This window comes from Anarhichas minor, unplaced genomic scaffold, assembly GCF_050575085.1.
Source record: "Anarhichas minor isolate MPS153535 unplaced genomic scaffold, ASM5057508v1 ptg000073l, whole genome shotgun sequence".
In the NCBI taxonomy this organism is placed as follows: domain Eukaryota; kingdom Metazoa; phylum Chordata; class Actinopteri; order Perciformes; family Anarhichadidae; genus Anarhichas; species Anarhichas minor.
In genome coordinates this window covers 9,755,001-9,780,000 of record NW_027466519.1, presented here as the reverse complement: position 1 = coordinate 9,780,000, position 25,000 = coordinate 9,755,001, and the positions used below count along the sequence as shown (strand labels likewise).

The window sequence follows — 25,000 nt, the reverse complement described above, 5'->3', positions numbered from 1 at the left end:
CATGCTTTCATGAGAACTCATCGGACTCCTCAACAGGAACAAACGGCATACAGTACACAACACTTCTTCTTTCATAGAACATTTTTCTCTATAAAGATTTTCCTTACAGGGTTTAAAACACTTTCCCACACTAGTTGATATCTTATTCCAACTACATTGATGTCTGTATGATGCTTATTTGAGGGAAGTCTTCACAGCCAAGCTCCCAGGTTCTCTATGGCTGCACCATGACATCAAACGGAAACATTCAAAACATCCTTAATACACATTCTCTCAAACTGCATGCTGGTATTTATAAACTCTGTGTTCCCGACCATAGTTTGAATAAAGTTGACTGGGTCGGAGCACCAGACTGGTAACGATGGCCTGGTGGGTCCAGCAGGGTTGAAGATGATGTAATTAGCATCTTGACTCTACTCTTTGGTAAATAACAGAAGTGAGGTCTGAGACTAAAGTGTGTGGGATTAGATGGACTGCATGGCTCACTAAATGTTCTGTGATTATTTGACTCTGCTTTCAGATCCTTCTTAATTATCTACCTTTCGATCAGACATTATGGGAGTCTTTCCTCAAAAAGCAGAGGTAAGGAGAACACGCTGATCAAAGAACATCCACGTTCTATTTTGGGGTTCCTCTTTTGGTGTCACTAGGCAACCACCAGTTCAATCAGCATTGCTGGTGACATTAGCTAATGCCGTTAGCTGGGCAGAAAGAGCTGTGCCTCCCCAGGCCTGATGCTGTGTCTCGTGGTGAAGCTAGCTGGGCAGAAACAACCTTTACTGTTGTTTCCTTCTTTATATCTCACCCGATTCTGTTTTCACCACATTCTTCTGATTTTAGAAATATTATTTACTAACAGGAGGTAATCTATATAGATATTTTCATATAGATATTTTGTTGTTGCAAGTTAGGGTGGCAACTAATGATTATGTTCATTATTTTCATTATCGTCCAGTGTATCAAATATCAGAAAATAATAATAAAGAAGCCCTAGATGACATCTTCTAGTGTCATCAACTAAAACCCCAAAAGATCAATTTAAAATCATATCAAATCTCATTTAAGAAGCTGTAAACAGTAAATGGTCTGTGTTTTTGCTTGTTAAATAAAAATGACTCAAATATCAATTTGCCGATTCACTTTCTGTTAACTGATTAATCAACTTTTTGTCTCGGCACTCTTAATGTATAGGCCTGGATTTGAACAAATGTGAGCTTTTCATCTTCCTCCATGTTGTGCCTCTCACAGGGAGGTGTACTCCCAGTTCCTAAGAGAAATGATCATCCAGCCGGGTATTGCAAAAGCCAACTTGGGCCTTTCCAGAGAAGATGTGACTATGGAGGACCATGTGAGTCAAGTCTCCTCTGTTCTGGTGTTATTTCTTCTTCTTCATGACATCTATCACACTGCTGTCCATCCTGATAGAGGGATCCTCCTCTGCTGCTCTCTCTCAGGGTTCTTCCTTTGTTCCCTGTTCTGATGTGAGGGTCAGAGTTGTATGTTGCACAGATTGTAAAGACCTCAGGCTAATTTGTGATAGTGGACTTTACAAATATATGGTTAATGATCACTACTACTAATAAACTACGTTTAGGGTTGACTTTTGAGACTTTGGAGGCGTGGTGGAATATGATGATCCTCATGCACTCGCATGAACGCAACCACGTGACATTTGAATTCTCACACTCGTAAAAAATGGTCACATAAGCGACAGTTCCGGTCTCATTTGAGATCGTGTACGTGTGACGTCAGTTGTCATCTGCCCATGTACACACACACACACTTATTTATTTCTCTGTGTGTTCTTAGTAAGCACTGGAAGAGAAGTGTTAAAGAGGACTTAGAATATGAGAACTATCAAAGCTCTAAAGCTGGATGTACCGGTCAGAAAGGAAACTGCTCGTCCGGCTCTTCACTCACAGGTGTATAACCATTCAAGTCATTTCATTTTTTTTATTCAGCCTCTAAATCCGAATCCAGACAGCAGGTGGAATAACTACTTCAAAGATAATGAGATTCTGCTCCAAATTGACAAGGATGTGAGGTGAGGTATCTGTTCATTTGCTCTAGATAGCATACAGTATGAATGTGTATACAATAGGTCTGCTAAAGTATAATGTTGTTGTTGGCATGTTTGCAGGCGGCTGTACCCAGACATGGCGTTCTTCCAGCGTCCCACAGAATACCCATGCCAACTTATCTTGGACCCTCAGAATGATTATGAGACGCTGCGGCGACGAGTCGAACAAACCACACTGAAAGCACAAACTGTAAACCGCAACCGCAGTGGAGTTACCAATGTGAGTGACTAAGCACAAACTGTAAACCGCAACCGCAGTGGAGTTACCAATGTGAGTGACTATTAGTGTGTGTGTGTGTGTGTGTGTGTGTGTGTGTGTGTGTGTGTGTGTGTGTGTGTGTGTGTGTGTGTGTGTGTGTGTGTGTGTGTGTGTGTGTGTGTGTGTGTGTGTGTGTGTGTGTGTGTGTGTGTGTGTGTGTGTGTGTGTGTGGCGTTTGCCTGGTGTGAGAGCAGTCAACGGCCTTACAGTCACAGACTGGGTGCAGTGTTACTTTGCTCTAGTTACTTTAATAGATGCTGTGGTGATTATGAGTTATGGAAGGAAACCTTATATTTATTTTATTCCCCAAGTCTGTTTCACACCGCTGGGGTTCCAGCTGAAAGAACAAGACTTGCTCTAGATGAAGCAGTGAAATTATAAATCTGTTATTTTACACATTCAGCGTTTTTGTTTTACCAGCTGTCCTTCCTGCATTTGGCAGTTTAAACTGTGTTTGTCTTGTTTCTTGTCTTTGTTTGTGTTGATCTAATATTATAATGTTCTCTCTGTTTGTAAAATATGCAGCTCTGACAGCGGACTTGTCCGTGTTTGTGATTGGTCATATGCATTAAACACCACCACTTAGTCAGATCAAACCCTGGTTGACTTACCGATGTAGTCATAGTTCAGGCCCTGGTGTCCTCTTACTTCATTTCATCAGGACTTTGTCTCCGCATCGCGGCTGATGTGGTCTTTCTTTACGTCTCCTCTGCTGTTCCTACATCAATATCCACACTGTATGTGCTGCATATGATCAACATTAAACAATGTTTGCAGAACAATGGCACCACTTTTGGGTAAACTGAATCTGCTCTCCCAGGTCAGCTCCCCTGGAAAGGCGTTCCACCTGTATCCATCTAACGAGTATGAGGTGCTGCCCAATGGGAGCGAAGCACACTGGGAAGTGGTGGAGCGGATCCTCTTCATCTATGCCAAACTCAACCCTGGGATTGCCTATGTACAGGGCATGAATGAGATTGTTGGGCCAATCTACTACACTTTTGCCACGGACCCCAACAGCCAATGGAAAGGTCGGTGGCATTGAGATGTTGGACTCGTAGAAAATGAAAATAAGCCCTTTGTGATTGCTGTCTGCTTCATTGTTCAGAGCACGCCGAAGCGGATACGTTCTTCTGCTTCACCAACCTGATGTCGGAGAACAGAGACAACTTCATCAAGAGCCTTGATGACTCTCAGTGTGGCATCACCTACAAGATGGAGAGTGTGTACTCCATGCTGAAAGACAAAGACCTGGAGCTCTATCTCAAGCTGGTATGGCCCTTTAGCGAGCTAGAGGGGTGTGTGACACTACTCTCCTGTAAGAAATCAATGATTCACACTGAGCATGTCACTCCCGACTCTTCTCTCCGTTCTGCTACAGTAGATGTCCGTGCCAGGCCTATGTGGCTGGAGTACGTTATTAGGAATATTCCTGACAAGACTCACCCTGTGCAGCATTCAAGTACTCAGATTGGCCAGACATTCATACTCGCCCAGGTACTGGTAACCTGATTTGTTCAGGTTCTATGTCCTGACCAATGGGCTATCCTGACCCTATCTACTAGAGTTCAATGCCTAACCTTAACCAATCATCTCTGCCTTAAGCAGCTATGCAGGGTGGGTCTTGCCGAGACGAGCCATAGGATTCCTAAATACGCATCCGGAGCAGTTTGCATCTCTGTAGCATAAATCTCTCTTGTGAATGTATATAAATCAGAGCAGCAACTCACAAGTACTTTCTTTTTCAATGAATCTGTAAATGATTTTCTTGATTAATCAAATAACTGTTCTATAAATTGTCAGGAAACAGTGAAAACTATATATGGTTTACTATCATAGAAGGCCAAGAAAAGCAGCAGACCCTGAATCATCTGACAACCTGGAACCAGAGAATGTGAAACATGAGTCAAACTGAGCCTGTTGAAGGATAGGTCAATGATATGGACATGTCCCCAGTGTGTCCTTCTTTTTCTTCTGTCCACACAGGAAGAGCAAAACATCAAACCACAGTATTTCACATTCCGCTGGCTGACCTTGTTGCTCTCTCAGGAGTTCCTCCTGCCTGACGTCATCCGCATCTGGGACACCCTGTTTTCTGACCTGGACAGATTCCACTTCCTCCTCCTGGTCTGCTGCGCCATGCTCATGTGAGCGTTTCACATTATGACCCCTGTACTGCCCAGCATTGATTGACCCCTCTGGCTCTTCATGTGAATCCCGCTTTCTGTTGACTTCTTCTGTTCACAGACTCATCCGAGATAAGTTACTGGCCGGAGACTTCACGGTCAATATGAGATTACTGCAGGTAAGGCTTTTCTAATATACTGGGAGGCTTCATATTTAGACACACAGTGCAGCTGATGCTCTTATTGAAAAGAGGATTTTATTTCTTCTTTACTGCGGTTCCTTTCAGGATTACCCCATCTCAGATGTCCACACCATCCTGATCAAGGCCAGAGACCTGCGGGACAACTCCTAACCTGTTCTCTCTTTACTCTGCCTTCTCTGCTCGTGTGTGGAAGGTGAGAGTTTAAACATTACAAAACATTGTCCTGTGACACATGTATCGTGGGAGGACTTGATCAATGAAGAGCTTGGGCAGATATGTTGGAACACTCAGCACGCTGCTTTTTATCTCGATGTCTGACGATTGGTCAGTGGGGACGACCGTGAAACCTTTGAGGACATGCTGAGACTATTCCCCTCTTGGTACGTGGTGGTCCCTCTCTCACAGCCGTCTCTCCCGTGGAGACTTGTTGATGATAGTGACTGCACTCAACATGTGCCACATCAGTCCTACACTACAGATCTTAGTCTGTCATGAAAACGTACCGGAAAGGTTTAACAACGGAGCCAAGAATTCCCTCTGCAACCACGTATGTAGTCAGATGGAGCAAATGTTTCATTGGGTTGAACTATAGTGCATGTTTTTTCTGTTTGTTTTTTCATTTTTCAAAGTTGAAGGTTTTTAATGTAAGAGAAGTTGTCTGTATGTGTTTAATCCTGTGAAGCAGGAGATGGTATTTCTGGGTACAGTGTCTGTGTGCATCAAGTGAGTCTGAAGTAATGATCCTGGCCTGTTACATATGTAATAACATATGTATTAGTCATCTTCTGAAAACTCATTATTTCTTTAGCATTGTTTCTCAACATGTTGGAAATGTAATGTGATGAATTCTCTGTAGTGTCGTGTTACTCTGACAGAGCTAAAGACGATTGAAAGAACATCAGAGGAAATTGTGCTGCCTTTCACACTGATCAGTTGCTCTGTAGTAGCTTGATTACAACACTTTGTACTATTGTCTATGGCGAGTCATTGCCTGTGATTGACCATTGACTGTTTCCTATAATGCATTGCATAGCAAGTTAACTCCTAGTTGGAAGGCTGCTGGTTTCTGCTGTCACTAGCCGACAGTAATTCTGCTGCGTATTGACCACTTTAACAAACATAACATGTCTTTATAACCACAAGAAGCTGACTTTGAATTTTGCCATAAAATGGTCTTGAATTGACAAAACTTTGAGTTAAATTGTAATAATGTGATAAAAGAAACAGTGTGCTGAGGATATGTTTCAGTCAGTTTCAAAGAAATTGAGATTTGATAGCCTCCAGAGATTCTTCAGTTTGTTGGAGGAGAGAAGCATTTATTTCATAATTATCTTGGCCTATGCTACAATCACAGATCCAACACATCAAACGGAGGTTAAACCCTGAGCCACATTGAACTGGACTGCAGGTTGTTGATTAAATACGCACCAGGTCGTGTCGTTGTGTCGACACAGCTCACATCAGTGAACCAGTGATGGATGACTGGACACATCTGTGTCTGTCATAATGGCTCATGTATTGAGGGCTAACCTATGGACTAACTAATGGAAAGTTGGCTCAACACAGTGGAATGAAGCAGCGTGTGTCCTGGGACTAGGAAAGGTTCTAGGATGCTTACCTCAACAAAATGCATGTTGAGGACAAATGTGTCTTATTGCTTATCTTGCTGTCTAGCCAGCAGCATTTGATGGAGCAGAGAAGAAAATGGCGTAAGCCGTGTTTAGTGTTAAAGCCTCTCTACTTGATGATTAGCATGAAACTCTAACTCTTTCCCTTTTTATCTGAGTGCTTATGCAGCTAAAGAGTTACAGCGCAGTGACAGCAAGCTGAGGTAGCACGACTGAACAACATTGCAGTGTCAGCAGCTTCACACCAGACACCAACCTGCAGTTGATACTAAAAGGTGAACTTTGAGTTACTAGCTCCTCCAGCGTTCATGGTGCAGGGTGACCTTTGGTTCAGCAGGGGCCTGGTCAGTGTGAACACCAGCACAGTTCTTTGAGGATCACATTGTGTGTTGTGCACATACTATGTGGCAGGCCGGTCATGTCTTCACTATAATTCAGATATAAATGTGTATCTGTAAGATGTTAATAGGGTTCATTGGTGGCAAGCGGACGAGACGTTCTCTCAGAAGCTGTTTAACAGCTCAAAATATGTTGATGATACTTTAGCATACTCGTATGAAGGAACTCTATGCAGACCGATGATGTAATGCTTCCCTGCGTTAATATGAACAAGCATGAAACTCATCTTATATGTTCTAATATGAGCCTTCATATACATTGTAATGTATCCTTTTGAACCCTCTTCACAGAATGGATGGAGCACAACAACTCTTTCTGTTTATGTCTGCTGTCAGAGATCTTACTTCAGCATTCTGATCACACGATTGAAATGTACTCTAATATTGTTGAGGTGTGTGTGTGTGGAAGCTCTGTTTACTTTGAGCACAGTATGGAACCATACAATGCTTTTAAATGGTGTTAGTAAGCTGCTCATTTATTTGTGACCGAAGTGCACATGAAGAAGCTATTCTTCCAAATTGTGTGAAGCTTTTGGATTAAAGGCACGGAGAGCCACGGTGAGTCCAGGGCTGAAACTCTACAATAAATCTATAACTCTGTTTAAAAGGATGACCTTTCTGAACCTGAATGATCCCTCGGTCTAAGCCTCAGTGGGACAGACATGTCTGGAAGACCATTTGAAGATTTGAATGTGGTTATAAAATAAGTCACCAGCACGAAGAAGACGTGTTCCTGCTCCGTGCAGCGTCTCCTCTCACTAAAGGTGTTCTTCAGCTAGATATCTATATCAGAAGATTCAGTTCAGATTGAAAGAGCAAACATTCTAAGACCCCAAAACACACACTTTTTTTATTTCAAAGTATATTTTATCATACGCAAAAGTGTTGGGTGAATATTCTTTGAGGGACTGTTACTAATTAATGGCATCCACATGCTCCCCTTTTTAATTAGTATTTATTTCTGTGTGTGTGTGAGAGAGATGTTCACTTTACTCTTTGTCTTATGTCAGTTAATTGCACATTTTTGTAACGTCTCCCGTGATAAGACTTGTATATATGCTTTTACATGTTTGCAGATGTGCATTAAAATGAATGATGGTATCAAAAGTCTTTCTTTGTGCAGTGGTGTAGTTATTGGCTGTTATTCAAGTACAGTCGTTAAATTTACTGTACTTGAATAATGCTTTTCTAATCCTACGACCACTCAAAACGCTTCAACACTACATGTCATCATTCACCCATTTACACTGACAGGGTCTCATGCAAGGTGCCACCTGCTCATCAGACTAACTAACATTCATACATATCAACAGTACAGCAAAGTGTCTTGTCCAAGGACACATCAACATGGACTAGTGGAGTCGGGGATCGAACCACTGATCCTCTGAGTGAAGGACGACCCGCTCTACTACTGAGCCACAATCGGCCAGAAATAACCTGAGAGTGGTTTTAAATATATTGACAGTGATGTGTGGTGCATGCTGCTTATCTTTTTAGTTGTTTTTAGACCTTAGAGCACAGATTAATTGTCAAACACCGTGTAATCGAAATGGCTCTATTCCATTTACACCTCTAAATGGAACCAAATCCTTATTGTTTTTATTTATTTTATTTAAAAGGGACCATGTACAGTTTAAACATAAATGTCTCCATTCGATGCACTGTACCAGATTGTAGCTTAAGCTAATTTGCATCTGCAGTCCCTTGGCAGGTCAAACAAGGACAAGACAATAACACAGTAAAAGGAAAAGACATAATACAGAGATATACCACAAAAACATACAAGACACCCAATACAACGCTACACACAAATAGCACATGAAAAATGAATGTGTCAATAAAATCAAGTCAGAAAAGACCACAAGAATAGAGGTCAGTATGTGCAGTTTTTAAAAGACTTTAAGTTGGCTTTAAAAGTGCTAATAGAGCTGCAGCTCCTCACACCTTCAGGCAGGGTGTTCCACTGGTGTGTTGCTTTTACAGAGAAGGCTGATTTTAGTTGCACCAGTACTGGAATGGAGTCCTCTTTAAACCGTGTAATTAGTTTTGCATCAACATTTTGACACACCATTACAGTCGTAAGTAATGAAAACACATCTCAGATGATCTGAGTGAAGAACCTCCTCCTCCTCCTTTCTTTTGTTGCAGTTAATAATACTGCATTCTATTTAGCTTCACCAGGTATGAGGAGCTCATGTTGTACGTAACGTTATTGAGGAGGTGGCCCTGAAGAGCCACCGCCATCTTTAGTAATGTTAAACTGTGAATTAAATAAGTCCCGCCCACAGTCGAGCCACTGACCATTCGAGGTAAGGTCATGATCTGTGTTCTGTTCTCTTTGCCCATTGGAGTGAATAGACTCGGGACCTGCTGTAGTCCTCTAGAGGGGCAGGGCAGTGGGGAAACCCATGTGACACAGAAACAGGAAAATGAGGAAAAGAAACATCCAGTAATCCTGCCGAAGCACAACCATAACTAATGAGGATTCATTTTGATCTCACTTCAGACAGAAGTACTGGTTCCCTTGGGCAGACTGCTTCGCTTGAAAGCTGATATCAGTGTGTAACATGCAGACACCTCCACTCAGCTGTTTGACACATTTACCCAGAGACCATCTAACACCTGGGTTACCTCCCGTCACACTTGTTGGTGTAGACTGCTACGGTCCAATAGAAGTGATGTCTCCCTTGACATCAGTTTGTTCATTCAGTGAATCATTTGCAGGAGAGGGCAGGTGATTATTATATTAGATATTAGATCACACAACGGCCTCGATCTGAAAGAATTGAGAGAAGCCCTCCAATCAAGATCAAGAGGCGGTTCAACCAAGAGGTTCCTTCTGTCTGTCACAAAGCAGGAAACTCTTGATGACGAAAGCTTAGGAACAGCAGTCCTTTAACAACAGCTTCAAGTGACCCAGATGACCTGGACCCCTAACACCAAATAATTTATTGCAGCTCAAAGTGCAACCTGTTCTCCCACCTGGATTGTTCCAAAGGGAAGATATGTCCAGCGCAGATGGAGACAAGTCCAAAACATTTCAAACCTCTTTTGGACTCGACAGATAAAATATTACCTTCCTCTGATGCAAGCATGTCAGAAGTCGGTTGTTTTGTTTTGTTGTCTTTGAGAGGCAGTGACGCTTGTGTATGATCGCTGTCTATTGTGATACCTACAAAATGTTATCGCTTTCAGTGGCCGTGAGGTTTCGCTGCAGGAGGAACACCCAATTGCTTTAAGTATGCTTGAGTGCACTAATGCATCGGCCTGTTTGAGACTGTAAATCCACTACTAGAAAGTCATCCAATAGGCGAAGAACAAATGCAATTTGCAGTTATTCAACAATATCCAACAAAGTGCTTCAGAAAGGGTATTGAATATACAGGGGGGGGGGGGGGGTACTACGACAGCCAAAGGTTCTCACCATTTGGCGCTGAAAAGGTGCCACTGCGATGGCATGACATGAATAGAGTCATTAATACTTGGAGCATTATCATCATGAGTGGCTGGGAGTATATTATCAGACCCTTTATTTTATTTTTATAAAGTATTTTTGAAAAGCTATACCTATGCATTTATATGGAATGTGAAGAAGGAGGACTACCATAAGGCCTAGTCACGTAGCCCTTTGTCATTTATTTGGCCAATACCTCTGGTTCTTCAGAGCAGAGTTTGCAGACATGGGATACTTTTGGAAGAAAACTTAAGTCAGCAAGAAAACCTCGAACTAGACCAGTAATTAAATAATTAACAAAACAACGATTGGATGCTTCCAGTTTTTGCCAAGTTCTGAGTTGTTGACAGGTGTATGGTTTATACACTTCTTGACACGAGACGAGTGTGGCAGCACGGTTGAACACAGCAGCATTTAAATCAAATTAACGTCATTACCAGCGAGGATTTGATTCCTTAGCTGAGGAGAAATTGCAGCTGCAGGAGGAAGGAATGGCACGCCAGTTGGAGCTGCTGGGACTGCAGTTCCCAGCATTCTCTGCGACATAACGTCAACAGAGAGCGCACCGGCTGTCGTGTGATTGGTGTGTGAGAAGCAATGATTCAATTGGCTGATTGTCAGCTGCAGCTGGGGTCGTATGACTGTTCTGCATGAATCAACGCGATGCTTCATTAGTCAGGAAGTATTTCCTTGGTAGGTTGTTCCAAAGGTCAAGTTCAACTGGTATCTGCCCTGAGACGGCCAACAGCTTGTCAATAGATCCAAGTGTGGCAGCATAGACTGGCAGGAAGTGTATGTGTACATGAAAGAGTTCTGTTTACATCCATTTGACTGGTAAGTTCTGCACATGCTCTGTGTATTAACTGTCTGTGCACACAGCTGGTGTGATAGCTACCATGAGTCATGGGCTCTAGCAAAGGGACGTGTGAACAGTGCTGAATGTTCATTTACTGTTTTGAGCTGTGATTATGTAACGGGCCATTGCTGTCAGATGACATATCTACAATATCACATTGCTACTATGGCACAGACCTCGTGCATGCTACAGCATGCTTTAAAGCACTAATGGACAGAGTTACAAAGTTCTACATTTATATACTTTGAACCTTTACGAAACAGACCTTTTAAAATTGTAAACCATGTTCTGCTGTGATCTTTACATGTAGTGGTTCTTTTTTAGAAATGACAGAACTATTTAAATTGCAGTTCATCATGAATAGCGTCAAGGTTTTTTCAGCACTGGCCACCATTTTGAATTCAAACTCTCAACACACAGCAGGACATGCTAAATGGTTTTTTTACTCGTACATGTTTTGACAGTAGTTTTTACTGCCTTTTATACGGTTAGGTTTTTTCCAGTGGGAAATGTGTTTTGGTTGAACTGCTAACAAATCAAAGACATGTAAAATGTGACAAGAAGAGGCTCCAACCAGACAAAAGCAAATGCTTATAAGATCATTATATCTTCAAAAATCTTCTTCTGAAAAGTGACTACCAACTATAGCTGTAATATCAAATGTAGTGGAGTAAAAATCACTTGCTTTTTTCCCTCTGAAATGTAGTGGCGTAGTATTGGAAAGTAGCATACAATGCGAGTATTCAAGAACAGCACTTAAGTAATGTAGTTACAATAAATACTGTTGTGCTAGAATAACACATCATTTGTGTAGATTGTGTTGGATTAAAAAAAAACTTTAACGGAGAAAAGAGGAAGAATCCTCTATCAGGAGTGTGATCGATGTCATGTGACACAGTGTTTGTGTACTAGGCATGGCCCCAAAGTTGGCTATAAATGCAGGACCGGCATTAAATAATATTGTACTTAAGTAGTAGTGCAACTACTCTAACAAACTCGCAGTTAATCAAATTACCAAAACCAATGTACAAGCAGTGAGTCCAGGTCTTTCAGGCCCTCCGAGGCTGCGGGGACAGTTGCCCAGTTGGTAATCCAGCCTTGATCAGGTGGTCAGAAACACAATCAATGAATGCAGGTTTAAAGTGGCTGTTATACCTTTCTTCACCATGTAGTGTGAAGAAAGCTCTTTAAACAGGGGATTTGTGATGCACTGTTCATGGACTGTATGTTTCTCGGGGAATGTAATGCCTTAATAGAGAACTGTCAGTAGAGCTGAATGAAGGGAGAGAGAGGGGGAATGACATGCAACAACAGAGAGTGAGTTTAAAAGTCTGCTTTTTACAAACTCGGATACTCTTATCTTGGATTAGGTGATTATTTAGATAATATTCATTTTGTGCAACTGCTAAACCTAGGGTTTGACAAATATGCATTCTGGGAAATGAAAGGAATAATACAGTATGTAGATGATGCAGGTAAGTACACATAAATGTCAATAGCATGCCATTGATATCTTACCGTAGTATTGAGCATATGTGTATATAAGAGTCAGGTCTCCATCCACAGGTCTGTCTGATGCAGTACTGCAGTACTCGGGGCGGGGTCCATGGATGGGACTTCCATGATGTGCTGTTTTCAGGATATGCTCCTGACGGTGGCATGTTCATGCCCGAGAGTGTACCTGTGCTGAGCCCAGACACCCTGAGGAGCTGGAGGGGGCTGACCTACACCCAACTGGTGGTGGAGGTTGCCTCACTGTTCATCCCCACTCAGCTGATCCCCAGACAGGACCTGGAGGGTGAGATGGAGTAATATTCATTGGCATGTCATTTGATATTCATGGATGTTTGCATTCCATAGAGATATATGAAAGGAAATAATATACAAATTGCAAACTGTATACACTGGTCTAAAAAGTACACATGATTAAAAAGAGACAGTATCAGTGTAGTCCTTCAAAGTTAACTGATAGAATACATAAAGTAAAAAGAAGTGTTTTTTTTAACGAGACACATCATCAAATATATGTATTTTGATTTTCAGAATAACAAAACCAGAGCTTCAAATGATTTCTTCTCTTTGGTTCTTTTTTCCTGTCCCAGGCCTTGTGGGTGAAGCCCTGACTGGTTTCTCAGTGCCTGAGGTGTTGAGAATTGCCCGGCTGAAGAAGGGTCTGTCAGTCCTGGAGCTCTTCCATGGAGACACCTTGGCCTTTAAGGACCTGGCCATGACCTGCACAGTGCGCTTCCTGAACTATTTCCTGCGAAAACAGAATCGCAGAGCTACAGTTCTTGTAGGTAAGACCCAACCACGATAATGTTATGTGATGAAACGAAGGTTTACGGATGTAACTGGGGACCACCAGAGGCAGTGCTCCACACTAGATATCTTCCGTCTCGCGCACTCGCAGGTCGAGTCTTTATATCAACAAAGTCACGTGTGACCTCGAATGACCCCAGCCGGGTATAAGTTCCGGTGTCATAGAGAGAATTCTGGCGGTCATCCATGAACCAGGATGAAGTAAGATAATTGGTCGGCTTTATCATGTCACATGAGAATTTCTGCCAGATATGATTTACTCTACTATGTGCTTAATTAAAGGATTCTTAACTTAATCTTCTACTCCCATCACCCCTCATCTCCCACAACTTTCAGTTTCAGCTCAAGTCAAAATCTCAAACAAAACAATTATATATATATAATGTTTAATAATTAGTGCTGGGCAAGTTAACGCGTTATTATCGCGTTAACTCATTAATTAATTAACGCCGACAATTATTTTATCGCGCATTAACGCAGTTTTTTTTTTAATTATTAAGCAGACATTTTTAACACAAGAACCGGGCAGCGAGCGGTGAACAGCTGTGTTTGTGTGGCGTCACTTCCTTCTGCTGTCGCCCTCCCCACCGGGTGACACGCCCGGTCCGGAACCGTCGGCCCCTCCTGTCGCACGCACACACACCACACCACACACCACACACATACACGCGCGATCGTCTCGTTACAGGATCGTGACAATATCAAAATACATGTTGTCGTGTTTTTAAATGAACATATAAGCACGTGAGAACAAGCTGCTCTTAACTGCAACTCTTTATTAACATAACTTCCACATGCACGTTCCCCTGGGTCCTAAGTCCCTCCATGTACAGCTTCTTATCACCCTCTATGTACCAACGTACATTTATAACAAATACCACACATATTACGGTAATCAGCGTTGCATATGTGTCTGACCAAAATGCCAAAAAAAGAAATGATTCATTTAAATTATTGTTTTAGAGTTTTTAAAGTGTTGTTTGTAATATGTATAATAAGCATCATTTAGTTATCGCTACTGAGACTTTAACAAACGTACAAAAGTTTAAGGGAAAGATTAAAAGGCCTACTTGGTTAAGGTTACTGGACATTCGTCACCATAGTGACATTGATGTTGTAAAGTTGACTGTCGGTAGGAAACAGGAAGCGAACCTCTGTCCTTCCTACATGGGAGCCAGGAGTTTCTGGCTCTACAGTACCATTGGGAGGATCAGACAAACAACTCAGTTGCAAGGATCACACAAGAATGAAGTGAAATGCAAAAATCCAAAATTTTACTGAGCTTTGAGACACAAAAGGCAAAATAGGCAGTCATCAGAATAGTCATGCTGCAAACAAAAAAAGGCATATATAAAAAACTTAAAGAGCTCACTAATAAAGGCAAACAAAGAAGCAGGCTACAATCCAAAAATCCCAAAACAGGCTGAGGTAAATCTATGGAAAGAAACACACGCTGGAGACCTAGTCTTGTGCAAAGAGCTGAGACAATCTGGTCAATGGGTAGTGAACAGCTGGAGGTATAAGTACTGGGAGGTCTGATGAGTTAATGGAACACAGGTGAGGAACAAAACAGGCGGGAAACTAAACAATGGCAAAGTAAATCAATGGGTGAGCGAATACAACAGGAAGTGAAATTAACCAGCGTCCAAACGAGCCGTCACAACCATCCCTTGACTTCCTCCTTTGCTCCCAAGGGACAACAGTCCTACTTATTAAGTCTATGTCACTTGAATGTAAACATTCAGTTTTGTTGTTTGCAAAAGACGAAGAGCAAAAGATTTAGCCATTTTTCTATTTTTAGTCAGGTGCTGGAAATGCAGTATTCTAGACATCATAGACGTAGTGTTCTGCTTCTAGGAATGTGTTTTTACACATGTTTCATAAAGCAGTACTTAAAGGTGCAGTTTGTAGGATTTGGTGGCATCTAGTGGTGAGGTTGCAGATTGCAATCAACTGAAACTTCCTAATTGTGCCAAGGGTGTAGCAGAACTACAGTGGCCGGTGCGAAAATGTGAGAACTATTTCTATAGTGGATGTCTATGGTGCTGAATGGAATTCTGAAATTTGTTGTAGTAAAGTAATGTGGGGCATCAAACTGTTTGCAAGCCATGATGTATGTCAAAAAAAAGTGTTTTGTACTTGGGATGGTTTAGTGTGAGAAGGAAGCTTAATGTTAATCAGCAGTGAGGTGAAGGTAAAGATGCTTTACACGACAACCATCACTGTGATTATCATGGCATTAACAAGCACAATTATGCTCCCTAAGACTATACTAAATATCACAGCTAGTATGTTAGATGATAAATGTAATAAAACTGAATCAGTCAGCTTGTGGGTTTCCTCTCCAGGTACATCAGGAGACACAGGTGGCTCGGCCATCCAGAGCGCCAAAGGTCTCAGTGGGTTGGACGTGGTGGTGGTTTACCCCCGAGGACGCATCACGCCAGTCCAAGAGAAACACATGATCACCTGCCTGGACGATAATGTCCATGTGTTTGCTGGTAAATCCAAAGAAGCTAAAGGACTAATAGCTGCTCTTTCACAATCAATCACAATGAGATGACGTGTGTTTTTACCTCTGTAGCCCACGGCAGCTCAGATGACATAGATCGGCCCCTGCGGCGTCTCTTTGCAGACCAGGATCTGGTCAGGTCTCATGGTCTCATGAGCCTCAACTCAGTCAACTGGTCTAGAGTCATGATCCAGCTCGCCCACTTCATCTATGCTTACCTGGAGCTCAGTGGTATGGAGCAGGCAGAGGCTGATGGAGACCTGCCTGAGCTGGAGGTGGTGGTGCCCACTGGAGGGGCGGGAAACATTGCTGGTTGGTTGATTACTATTGAATGATTATTTCCCTAAAGAAAATCCATCTTTTGATTAATAAATACTCACCTTTAGGTTGAGTCTTGAATAATCAGGTTTGAGTATTTCTTTAAGAACAGTACATTCCTGCACTGAAAAAAAAAAGAAGTGACATTTACTTGAAAAAAAGCTAGGTAACAATTTGCACTCAGAAATTCCGAGTAATTTTCACTCAGGAATTCTCAAGTTAAATTTACTTACTAGTAAGAATTGTTTTTTATCCAGAATTTGCAAGTAACTTTTACTTGCAAATGTCTTCCTTAGACATAACATGTACTTAGCCTTTGATAGTAATCTTTACTCAGGCTACCTTTGCATCTAATTACAAAACCCCAGTAAAACTCAATTAGGTGTTTCATGTATATTTAACTAGCTTTTCTTTACTTTTTTAATTGAGAAATATTAAGTAATATTTACACAATATATCTTTTATCTACTACTACTCTACACAACTATTCAAATATGAATGTTGCATTTTTTAAACTGGGCTAGTTATTTAATAAAATTGTCTTAACATAAGGCTTCTACAAAACATGAAACATCTTCTTTTAAACTACAGCAGCTTTACTTGTTAACTGGTGAAAGAGGTCACTGCTGACAGACACACAAATACCAACATATATAATCTGGTTGGCATTGCCAGACAAAACATTTCTAAATCAGTGCTGCCAATAAGAAATTTAAGAACACAAACGTTTAGTCATTTAACAAACTTTTAATTTGAAACAATGGGTATTGCTTGACAACACTTAGATACACATAGATATAGCCCATGAGCAGAAGGCAAGCCTTTGCCACACTTTGACAGTCATCAAGAACCTCTTTTCCCTCTGACGACGAACACGATTGTCAGGAGTGAAGCCTTTCTGTGTTGCATTTCCATGGATGACAAGGATCTTCATGACATGTTGAGCATAGTCCTCTTCAATGACATCTTTGAAATTCAAATTTACTAATGTTCATTTTTACGTCTTCAAGTCTGATGTGTTCTCAAAAAAGGACAATAGTGGGGGAAACTAACAAAAATATTGAAAGTGTTCAAATGCGTCATTATGCATCTATTCTCAGTGCATATGAGCCCAACACAATTTTATATAATATCAATATATGATATCCAAACTTTACCAGGCTGGGTGATTCCAGCATGGGTCTTGGTTCCTGCAGCTCCACCCTTTGTCCCAAGTATCTCCAGAAAGTTGGTAGTGCAATTGTCCAATTTCGACAAAAAAGGTTCGCTCCAGATGAACTGTGGTTATTCTTCTGAACTCCTCATTGATCTGAAACAAAAGACAATAAAAAACAACATGATCAAGATGAGGTACCTAAAACAATTAATGCAGTAGTCCTCCCAGTATAATGTACTATTGAGCAGCAACACAAACTACAACTTCAAATGTATATGTCAAGTTAATTAAACTATAACAGTACTAAGTTGATTTTACCTTGCGTCAACTGTTGATGTCAACTTGCTGAGAGTGAACGTCCTTTAATATTCTGTGAAATATAAAAAGAAATTATGTTAAAACATGAACACACAACATTAAATCTGAATTTGGCTTAAATCTTCATATTGATAGCATGTTTTATCCCCACACAAAAAAACAGCACATAACCAAGTCACCATAACGTTAATACTGAGATACACAGCAGGCCTGGTCATGTTGATATGCGACACTAACTCAACACAGTACTGGCACCTTGTTTCATGCCCAAAGCCTTAATCATCAAGGACACCACATTGGATAGAGACATAAGAGACCAGTTTAAAACTAATGACAGAAATATAAGTTACTGTAAAAATATGTCAGAATATGATAGTGACAAAATAATGTTAAGTGTATTAGACTCGCTCTAAAGTCACTAATTCCACCACATATGGAATATTTGTTAGCACATGACCAGAGTGCTTGTTGCTGCTTAGCTATGATTCCCTGTCTTGTCACATTTTCCTCATTCGACCTCGGCTGCACTTGAGGATGTCCGAGAGAAAGCACGCTGTGCGTGTGACTCAGCACAGCAAAGCACCTGTGTGGCAGAAGTGGGCTTCACAAAACCGAAGTAATTCCCCCTCGTCGACGGAGCGCAGCTGATCGAGCACCGTGTCCCCAGGCCAACAACTTTTCATGGGAGAACCCTGTAAAATCGTGACCAAAAACACCAAAAACATGTCCACAAAATGTAGCGCCGTGAGCCATGTCTGTAATGCTGTCCCAAGTTAGCTAGCATGATAGCCTAACTAGCTAGCACGCTAAACTGACCAGTTCACTACTCTTCAGTGTTCACAACTCAAACACAGACTTGACCGAAGGCTCAACAGCAACGTAGAGCATTAATTAAACATATAACCTACCCCAATGGCTCCCGTCCATGAAGTTCCTCTCCTCAGGTGAAACGCTGCCGTCCTTGTTCAGGTTCTGCTGTTCCGTCGTCTCGTTGAAAAAAGGAGCGCGAAATCTCCTCTGACGTCACCCCCTGAGTACGCGCTATAGGTTGCCAGGTTTTACTCGTATTACCCAAGTACATTTTACTTTGTTGTGTCAGGTAGTGCATTCAATCCAGTAGTTTAGTAGATATTACTTAGTGTGAATGATTATAATTTACTTATAAAAATGAGGATACATAATTACAAACAAACACCAAGTAACACATTAAATAAAAGGTGATATTTTAAATTAAAAGCACTGGAATGATAATTTCTTGTAAAATTTACAAAAATAATCGAGGTAATAATAACAGGGCCAAAAAGTCTTTTTTTTCAGTGTGCATCAGGAGGCATTTTCTCAGCATTTCTGCATCTGTTCTCTTACATGTTGATTCATGTGTATATATATATATATATATAATATATATATATATATATATTATATATAATATATATATATATATATATATATATATATTATATATAATATATATATATATATATATATATATATATATATATATATATATATATATATATATATATATATATATATATATATATATATATATATATATATATATATATATATAGGAATACCCCAGTTATTGACTATTGACTTAATCTGATTACTCTGTGCATGCATGTTAAGTCAGTGTTTTGCATGCAAGTTGTTAATTAAATAAGAAAATGCTAATTTGTCAAGTATTTAATTCACACAGAAATTAGGCTTTACCATGTGGTTATGTGTTATGGACTATTCATTTTATAATATATGTCATCAAAAAATACAAGAATCACTATCGAAGCTGTGACTAAGATATTGTTGCCAGTGCTCTCTGGTACACAGAAAGGTTTTTCTAAATGACTTTAATGCAATGTCTTTGTTACTTATCAGCCAACACATTTACAGATACCATATATCCGTGATAACATCACTTATCAGTTATCAGAAAGGTGCAACTGAGAATGAACCGACTGTTACAGCATTCATTTCTGTAATTGAATTTACTTGAAGTCAACGTTTTTACAACCAAGGACTTCTGACTAATCGTTGATCTGTTTAATTGAATGCAGTCATTAATCACTCCAGTAGCAAAGGCTTTCCTTTTTTTCAAATGATCATACCACGCTTCCCCCTTAACAAAAGGTAATATAAATGGTGTGTGTGTGTGTGTGTGTGTGTGTGTGTGTGTGTGTGTCAGCTGGCTACATTGTAAAACAGATGGGATTGCCTCTGAAGCTGGTTGCCATGGTGAATTCTAATGACATAGTGCACAGGATGGTAACCACTGGTGACTTTTCCATGGCAGCTAATGTCACACAAACTTTGGCCCCCGCCATTGACATCCAGGTAACACAATCCCACAGCCTGTAGTTAGCACTGCTCACTTCAATGACAGTCAGCCACACATGGTTTTTGCTTTTCTTCAATCAATTTTAATTATATTTTTAGGAACAGTTATCTGCTTTCTGTACAGCCCCAAAGGCGAACATATTCAGGCATTCTCATGGAGTGTGTGAAAAGGAAAGGGACCAACCTCTGAGGAGCACAAATCTGATCATTGACGTGCAGCAGTCTGCACATTAGATTTTGATATTTCTTGAATTCGACATATTTGTCCAGTGGTGGTGCTGGAGGAAAGACCAGGGTTCACCTAAAAACATTAGGATTCGTCCTCTGGGGACAATGAATTTCGTACTCTGCTAAAACACATTGCCATCAATATAAAGTTTGGTATTGAGGTATTCATTTGAATTTCCACCATGTGTGTAAAGCCATCACTTGTATTGACATGCTTGGTCATTCAGGATGCTGTGTCACACTGCTTGATTTTTGGTCTGTAGGACCCGTACAACATGGAGCGAATATTCTGGCTGCTGCTGGGCAGAGATGGAGCTTCAGTGAAAAAAATGATGGAGGAGTTTCAACAATCACACAGACACGCTCTGCCGGAAAACCACCGCAAACGAGTACCAATCATTCACTGCACCCACTGTCTACATTCAGGCATGCTTGTCTTCTGTGTGTCGAGTGAGACCAAACCCCCATCTAACACCCTAATACAATTATGTTTTACTTGTAGTTGTCACAAGTTTTATCAACTGGAACAGTGACTGATGAGGGGATCCTGGAGACCATGAGGAGATGCTGGGAGGAAAACCAGTATGTCCTGTGTCCACACACAGCTGTAGCTGTATGGCATCACTACCACTGTCCTCACAGCCCCAGTCTCAACAGGTCAAGCAAACTGTATTCATCTTTTTAGCCACACACACAAGACATTTCTGACTTCACTGTAAGACATGAAGCAGCAGGGTGTTCAGGAGCCTCGAAGGGGACATACACTGAAAGAAAGATCTAAACAAGAACTAAGGACCACAAGAAGAAAAGAGCTGTTTTGAACACAACTAATCATTATATTTTAGAACAGTCACACAACAGTCACACAACACAATGGGCAAACTACAACCAAGCTAGCAGCCCTTTGAGGCTGTACTTACTGTAGGCACAGCAGTGCTTTGAGCTAAATGCTAACACCAGTATGCTAATATGCAAGGTTAACCATGGTGACTGTTTTGATGTGTGTTAGCCAGTAACAAATTTCGACAAAACAACTACACTACTCACTAAAACTCTTTTTGCAGGTGCTACATTGCGACAGCATCTCCAGCCAAGTTTCAGGCAGCAGTGCAGAGGGCTGGTCTGACCTTTGACCTGCCTGAGGCAGTGCTGGCGTTGGACAAGTTGGCCACCCGTTACCAGAACCTGGAGCGGAGCCTGAACTGGTGCAAAGACTGGGAGGACAGACTAAGAGAGAAAATCCAGTCTGTGAGTTCAGCCAGGAAAACCAGAGGGAATTACTACCGCTGATCAGGAAAGATGTCATTACATTGTAAAATGGGGTTGTAGTTTAGAAATGCTGATTGGACATTAAACTGTGTATGGGCGAGGTCAGGTGACTGTGGCTGCTTGTCCATGATCATTGTGCTTCTTTATCTGGATCTAGTAAATGATGTTGATGGGAAAGGCCTGTTGTTGCCTCTTTGATGGACTTTGGTCTGTAGGGTCATACAAATTGTCTTTGTATTTCTACAGTGATGTCATACACCATGAACCAATCAACTATTCACAATGTTCAATCTCCCTCCCACAACTGTCACACAAATGTAAATGAATGCTGAAAAATAAAATCAAACTGAGTTTCATTGTCTCAAAAACAATCTAAACAATTTATTTAATTGCACAAAATTGACACACACACCATTTAAAAAGTACAATTTCCATAACTGACTGATATTTACCCTTCAGGAATACAACTGATGTCCTTGCCTAGCTGTATTAACGATAAATGCAACAACGCCATACGTTTATTTACTATATCCATCACCTGCACCCATGACAGCAATGCTAAATGGGATGAGGATGTGTTTAGGCATCTTTATTATTCAGTCTCAAAAGTCAGTCGCGGGACCTATATGCAATGTTCGGCTGTTAGTTCACTTCACTTTCATTTGTCATTCCTACCATATCCATATCCAAATACATATGCAGCAGAATGAGTTATGGTTCCTCTGAAGATCAGGACTTCAGCGGGATTTAATACAAAGTGTTGTTGTAAAGTAGTATTGAGATTATTAATGCATTTGCAGTTTAAAATGTAGTGGAGCAAAAGTATGAAGTGCCTCTAAAAGTATTGTGTTTACCCTGCTGTGTCAATTATACTGTAAATAATGTGATGATAACAATGTTTTAAAAGCAATTCTCTGTAAATTTGCACAAATGTGAGGAAGTGATTTGGAGAAAAGTAGGCCTACTGATTTAAAGGATGATTGCTGAGTATGATGAATGTGTTAATTATTGACAAGAAAGATGTGTCTGAGATCAATTAATCAAACTACTGATAACTTGAAACTTGATGGTTTTGGTGTCAATCAAATGATCAGAATATAGCCGTTGAATAATACATTTTATATTATTTATGACATATTTTATTGGATACATTGTACGACTATGGTCTAGCCTTGTGGTGGCGCCATATCTCACTATGGCTCCTCAGACGGTTTTTTTAGACTGTAGGTTGCTACTGACATGTTCTGTACAACACCATGTCCGAGATGCATTCACAGTTAGCTGAAGATCATAGCAACCCTTTCCTTTAGTTTGTTATTAAAAAATAATTCAACTTTAAGTGTTGTAAGGATACTTTAATTTATTTATTTCAAATACAATCAAGTGTCTGAATTGTGGAAAATATACATAAATGCACAGATGTGTTAAAAATATTAGATAAAAGGTGGAATACATGTTTGGGGGAAAAGAAAATTTAGAGCATCTGTTCAGGTCTAACCATTGACATAGATCCCAAAATTACACTGTGTTTTCCAAGGATCCCTGAATGTAGCACGAGGTTTGACGGCTACACAGCCAAACATGGCGACTGCTAGCTAGCGCAGCCAGGTAACACCTTCGTCTTTTATTATTGTGCAGCTGTCAGGAAACAGCCAGGGCCGGTAAACATTCTCAGAGAGAGATTGTGAACGATTGTCGCCCATTGTTCACCTTTCCAGGTTATTGTCCATCCGTTCGGCTCTCTGGTAACGTTATGTGAAGGCGGTTTGTGAGCCACATTAAACGCAGGACAGGAGTGAAGTGACACAACATCAGTGGGCTGAGGGCGGACTGTTCCTGCTGGTTTCTTCACCACTTTGCCGGAATGTTTCTCAGGTAAGACACGGGTCCACTCAACGACACAGTATGTCTGTACTCTGTCGTGTCTGTGTGTTTCCGCGTTGTTTTTCACGGCTGTGTGACTGTCAGCTGACGCATCGCTCTTAGCACTGAGAGATAATAGAGGAGTAACGTTACCTTGTTGCTGTAATACAAGCTAAAAACAGTATCGAGCTTTTATGTACACCTCTATAGAACGACCAGTTATTAAATAATTTTATTAGTATTGTAAAATAAACAGCCAGCTGTTGGCTTTCACGCCATCCTTGTGTTTGTCTATAGCGACCTGTACTAAACAAATGATGGCTCCACCCATGGCTGAATCAAATTAGAGAAATGAATCCCCATCTCTTCATATTCCTTCTCCCAGACAAAGCAAGGGCACAAAATACTCTCTGTCTCAACAACTGTACATTGTGAGCTTGACAAAGGCAGGCCGACTGTAACAGCCTACTATCCGAGGAGTGGTATAAAACGTCACTGATGCTTTGAGGCTCACAAATTCTCCTCAGAGGGCTTTACAATCTGTACACATGTGACATCCTCTGTCCCAGGACCCTCACATCGGGACAGGAAGAACTCCCCCCAAAAACCCTTTAACGGGGAGAAAAGAGGGAGAGACCTTAGACCAGGGGTCTCAAACTCATTTTCACGCTGGGCCACATCAGCATCACGGTTTCCCTCAAAGGGCCGGTTGTAAATGTAAGACTGTATAAATGTAACTTCTCCTAACATATTGGTAAATAACTGTCTCTGCATTTGATTATAGTTTATTCAAGTGTAAAAATATTGTACATGCAGTTATATAAATGTAAAAATATATTTAAGCACATTTCTGTTATTATAACTTAAATCCTTTTAATGTAGGGTTAAGAAACCCACATTACTCTATCAAAGATCAAATTATTAAAGAAAATAGCAAAGACAAATATCAAACACAAGTTATTACAATAACTTTGTTCAAAGCTTAAAATCCTTTCAAGGGTGCGTTTGCACAATCCCACGTGAAGTATTTCATGTGTTTTAAAGCCACGTTTAAAGTAGTCTTCAATGTACTCACAATACATTTCCATGTCACATGTAGGGTAACCAGCCAAAGAGCTGCTTCTGTGACTGTGTGTTTAAGTATCTCATCATTTTGACTTTCTATCTCATAATTTCGACTACGGGGATATTTTTATTATCAAGTCTAACTTTAATTTCTTTTTTTCTTTTTTTCCAACTTCTTTTTTTCTTTTGCTGGCGGATTCGCGGGCCACATAATGTGTACAGAATGAACATAACAGAGTTACAACACAGTCAATGCATATGACATCAATGATTCATGTAATGAGAGTAGTAAGCAGAATAATGATGGAAACATGATTTCTAGTAATAACAGCAGAAGTGGATATAGTAGAATAAAAAAAATAACAAAAGCAGTGATGTAATCGGCAATAGCAAGCAAAGCAGATTTATGTCATCTGTTAAGCACAAACTCTGGTTTCAGCCTCTGAAATGTGAATACTTGCTGGTTTTCCTAGTTTCTATGATAATAAACTGAATATCTTTGGGTTTTGGACAGTTAGAGAATTGTACTGGGCATGTTTTTATATTTTTTACAAATTTATTGAGAAAATAATCAACATATTTATTGATCATTATTTGACGCCCTCCAATCA

At 40.6% G+C, this 25,000-nt stretch overlaps 3 protein-coding genes and 1 long non-coding RNA gene across 6 annotated transcripts in view; 3 read left to right on the top strand and 1 right to left on the bottom strand.

Annotated features, from left to right (window-relative positions):
- Nucleotides 1–5,641, top strand: part of tbc1d13 (TBC1 domain family, member 13) — an 11,868-nt gene extending 6,227 nt beyond the window's left edge. The window contains exons 4-12 of the mRNA XM_076079604.1: nucleotides 521–582; nucleotides 1,249–1,348; nucleotides 1,962–2,044; nucleotides 2,141–2,300; nucleotides 3,160–3,370; nucleotides 3,448–3,611; nucleotides 4,326–4,486; nucleotides 4,587–4,644; nucleotides 4,753–5,641. Coding sequence (XP_075935719.1) covers nucleotides 521–582; nucleotides 1,249–1,348; nucleotides 1,962–2,044; nucleotides 2,141–2,300; nucleotides 3,160–3,370; nucleotides 3,448–3,611; nucleotides 4,326–4,486; nucleotides 4,587–4,644; nucleotides 4,753–4,818 — 1,065 coding nt within the window. The 3' untranslated portion in view covers nucleotides 4,819–5,641. The remainder of the gene's footprint in view (nucleotides 1–520; nucleotides 583–1,248; nucleotides 1,349–1,961; nucleotides 2,045–2,140; nucleotides 2,301–3,159; nucleotides 3,371–3,447; nucleotides 3,612–4,325; nucleotides 4,487–4,586; nucleotides 4,645–4,752) is intronic.
- A 5,198-nt stretch (nucleotides 5,642–10,839) lies between these two features.
- Nucleotides 10,840–21,783, top strand: thnsl2 (threonine synthase-like 2). Its single transcript, XM_076080005.1, has 9 exons — nucleotides 10,840–10,982; nucleotides 12,571–12,802; nucleotides 13,107–13,301; nucleotides 15,672–15,824; nucleotides 15,908–16,147; nucleotides 19,813–19,961; nucleotides 20,456–20,581; nucleotides 20,695–20,849; nucleotides 21,257–21,783. Exons 2-9 carry the CDS (start codon nucleotides 12,580–12,582, stop codon nucleotides 21,480–21,482), a joined length of 1,467 nt encoding a protein of 488 aa, XP_075936120.1. The 5' UTR covers nucleotides 10,840–10,982; nucleotides 12,571–12,579; the 3' UTR covers nucleotides 21,483–21,783.
- Nucleotides 16,881–18,631, bottom strand: LOC142935570 (uncharacterized). Its single transcript, XR_012947872.1, has 4 exons — nucleotides 18,536–18,631; nucleotides 18,211–18,319; nucleotides 17,628–17,679; nucleotides 16,881–17,462 (listed from the first exon to the last, which is right to left on the bottom strand). It is a non-coding gene; the product is annotated as an uncharacterized LOC142935570 (long non-coding RNA).
- A 1,219-nt stretch (nucleotides 21,784–23,002) lies between the features above and the next one.
- dqx1 (DEAQ box RNA-dependent ATPase 1) overlaps nucleotides 23,003–25,000 on the top strand; it is a 35,380-nt gene continuing 33,382 nt past the window's right edge. For 2 of the 3 annotated variants that reach the window (XM_076080002.1, XM_076080000.1), the window contains exons 1-2: nucleotides 23,003–23,069; nucleotides 23,180–23,336. The gene's annotated coding sequence lies outside the window, so the exon portion shown is untranslated. The other variant, XM_076080001.1, reaches the window with a different exon arrangement.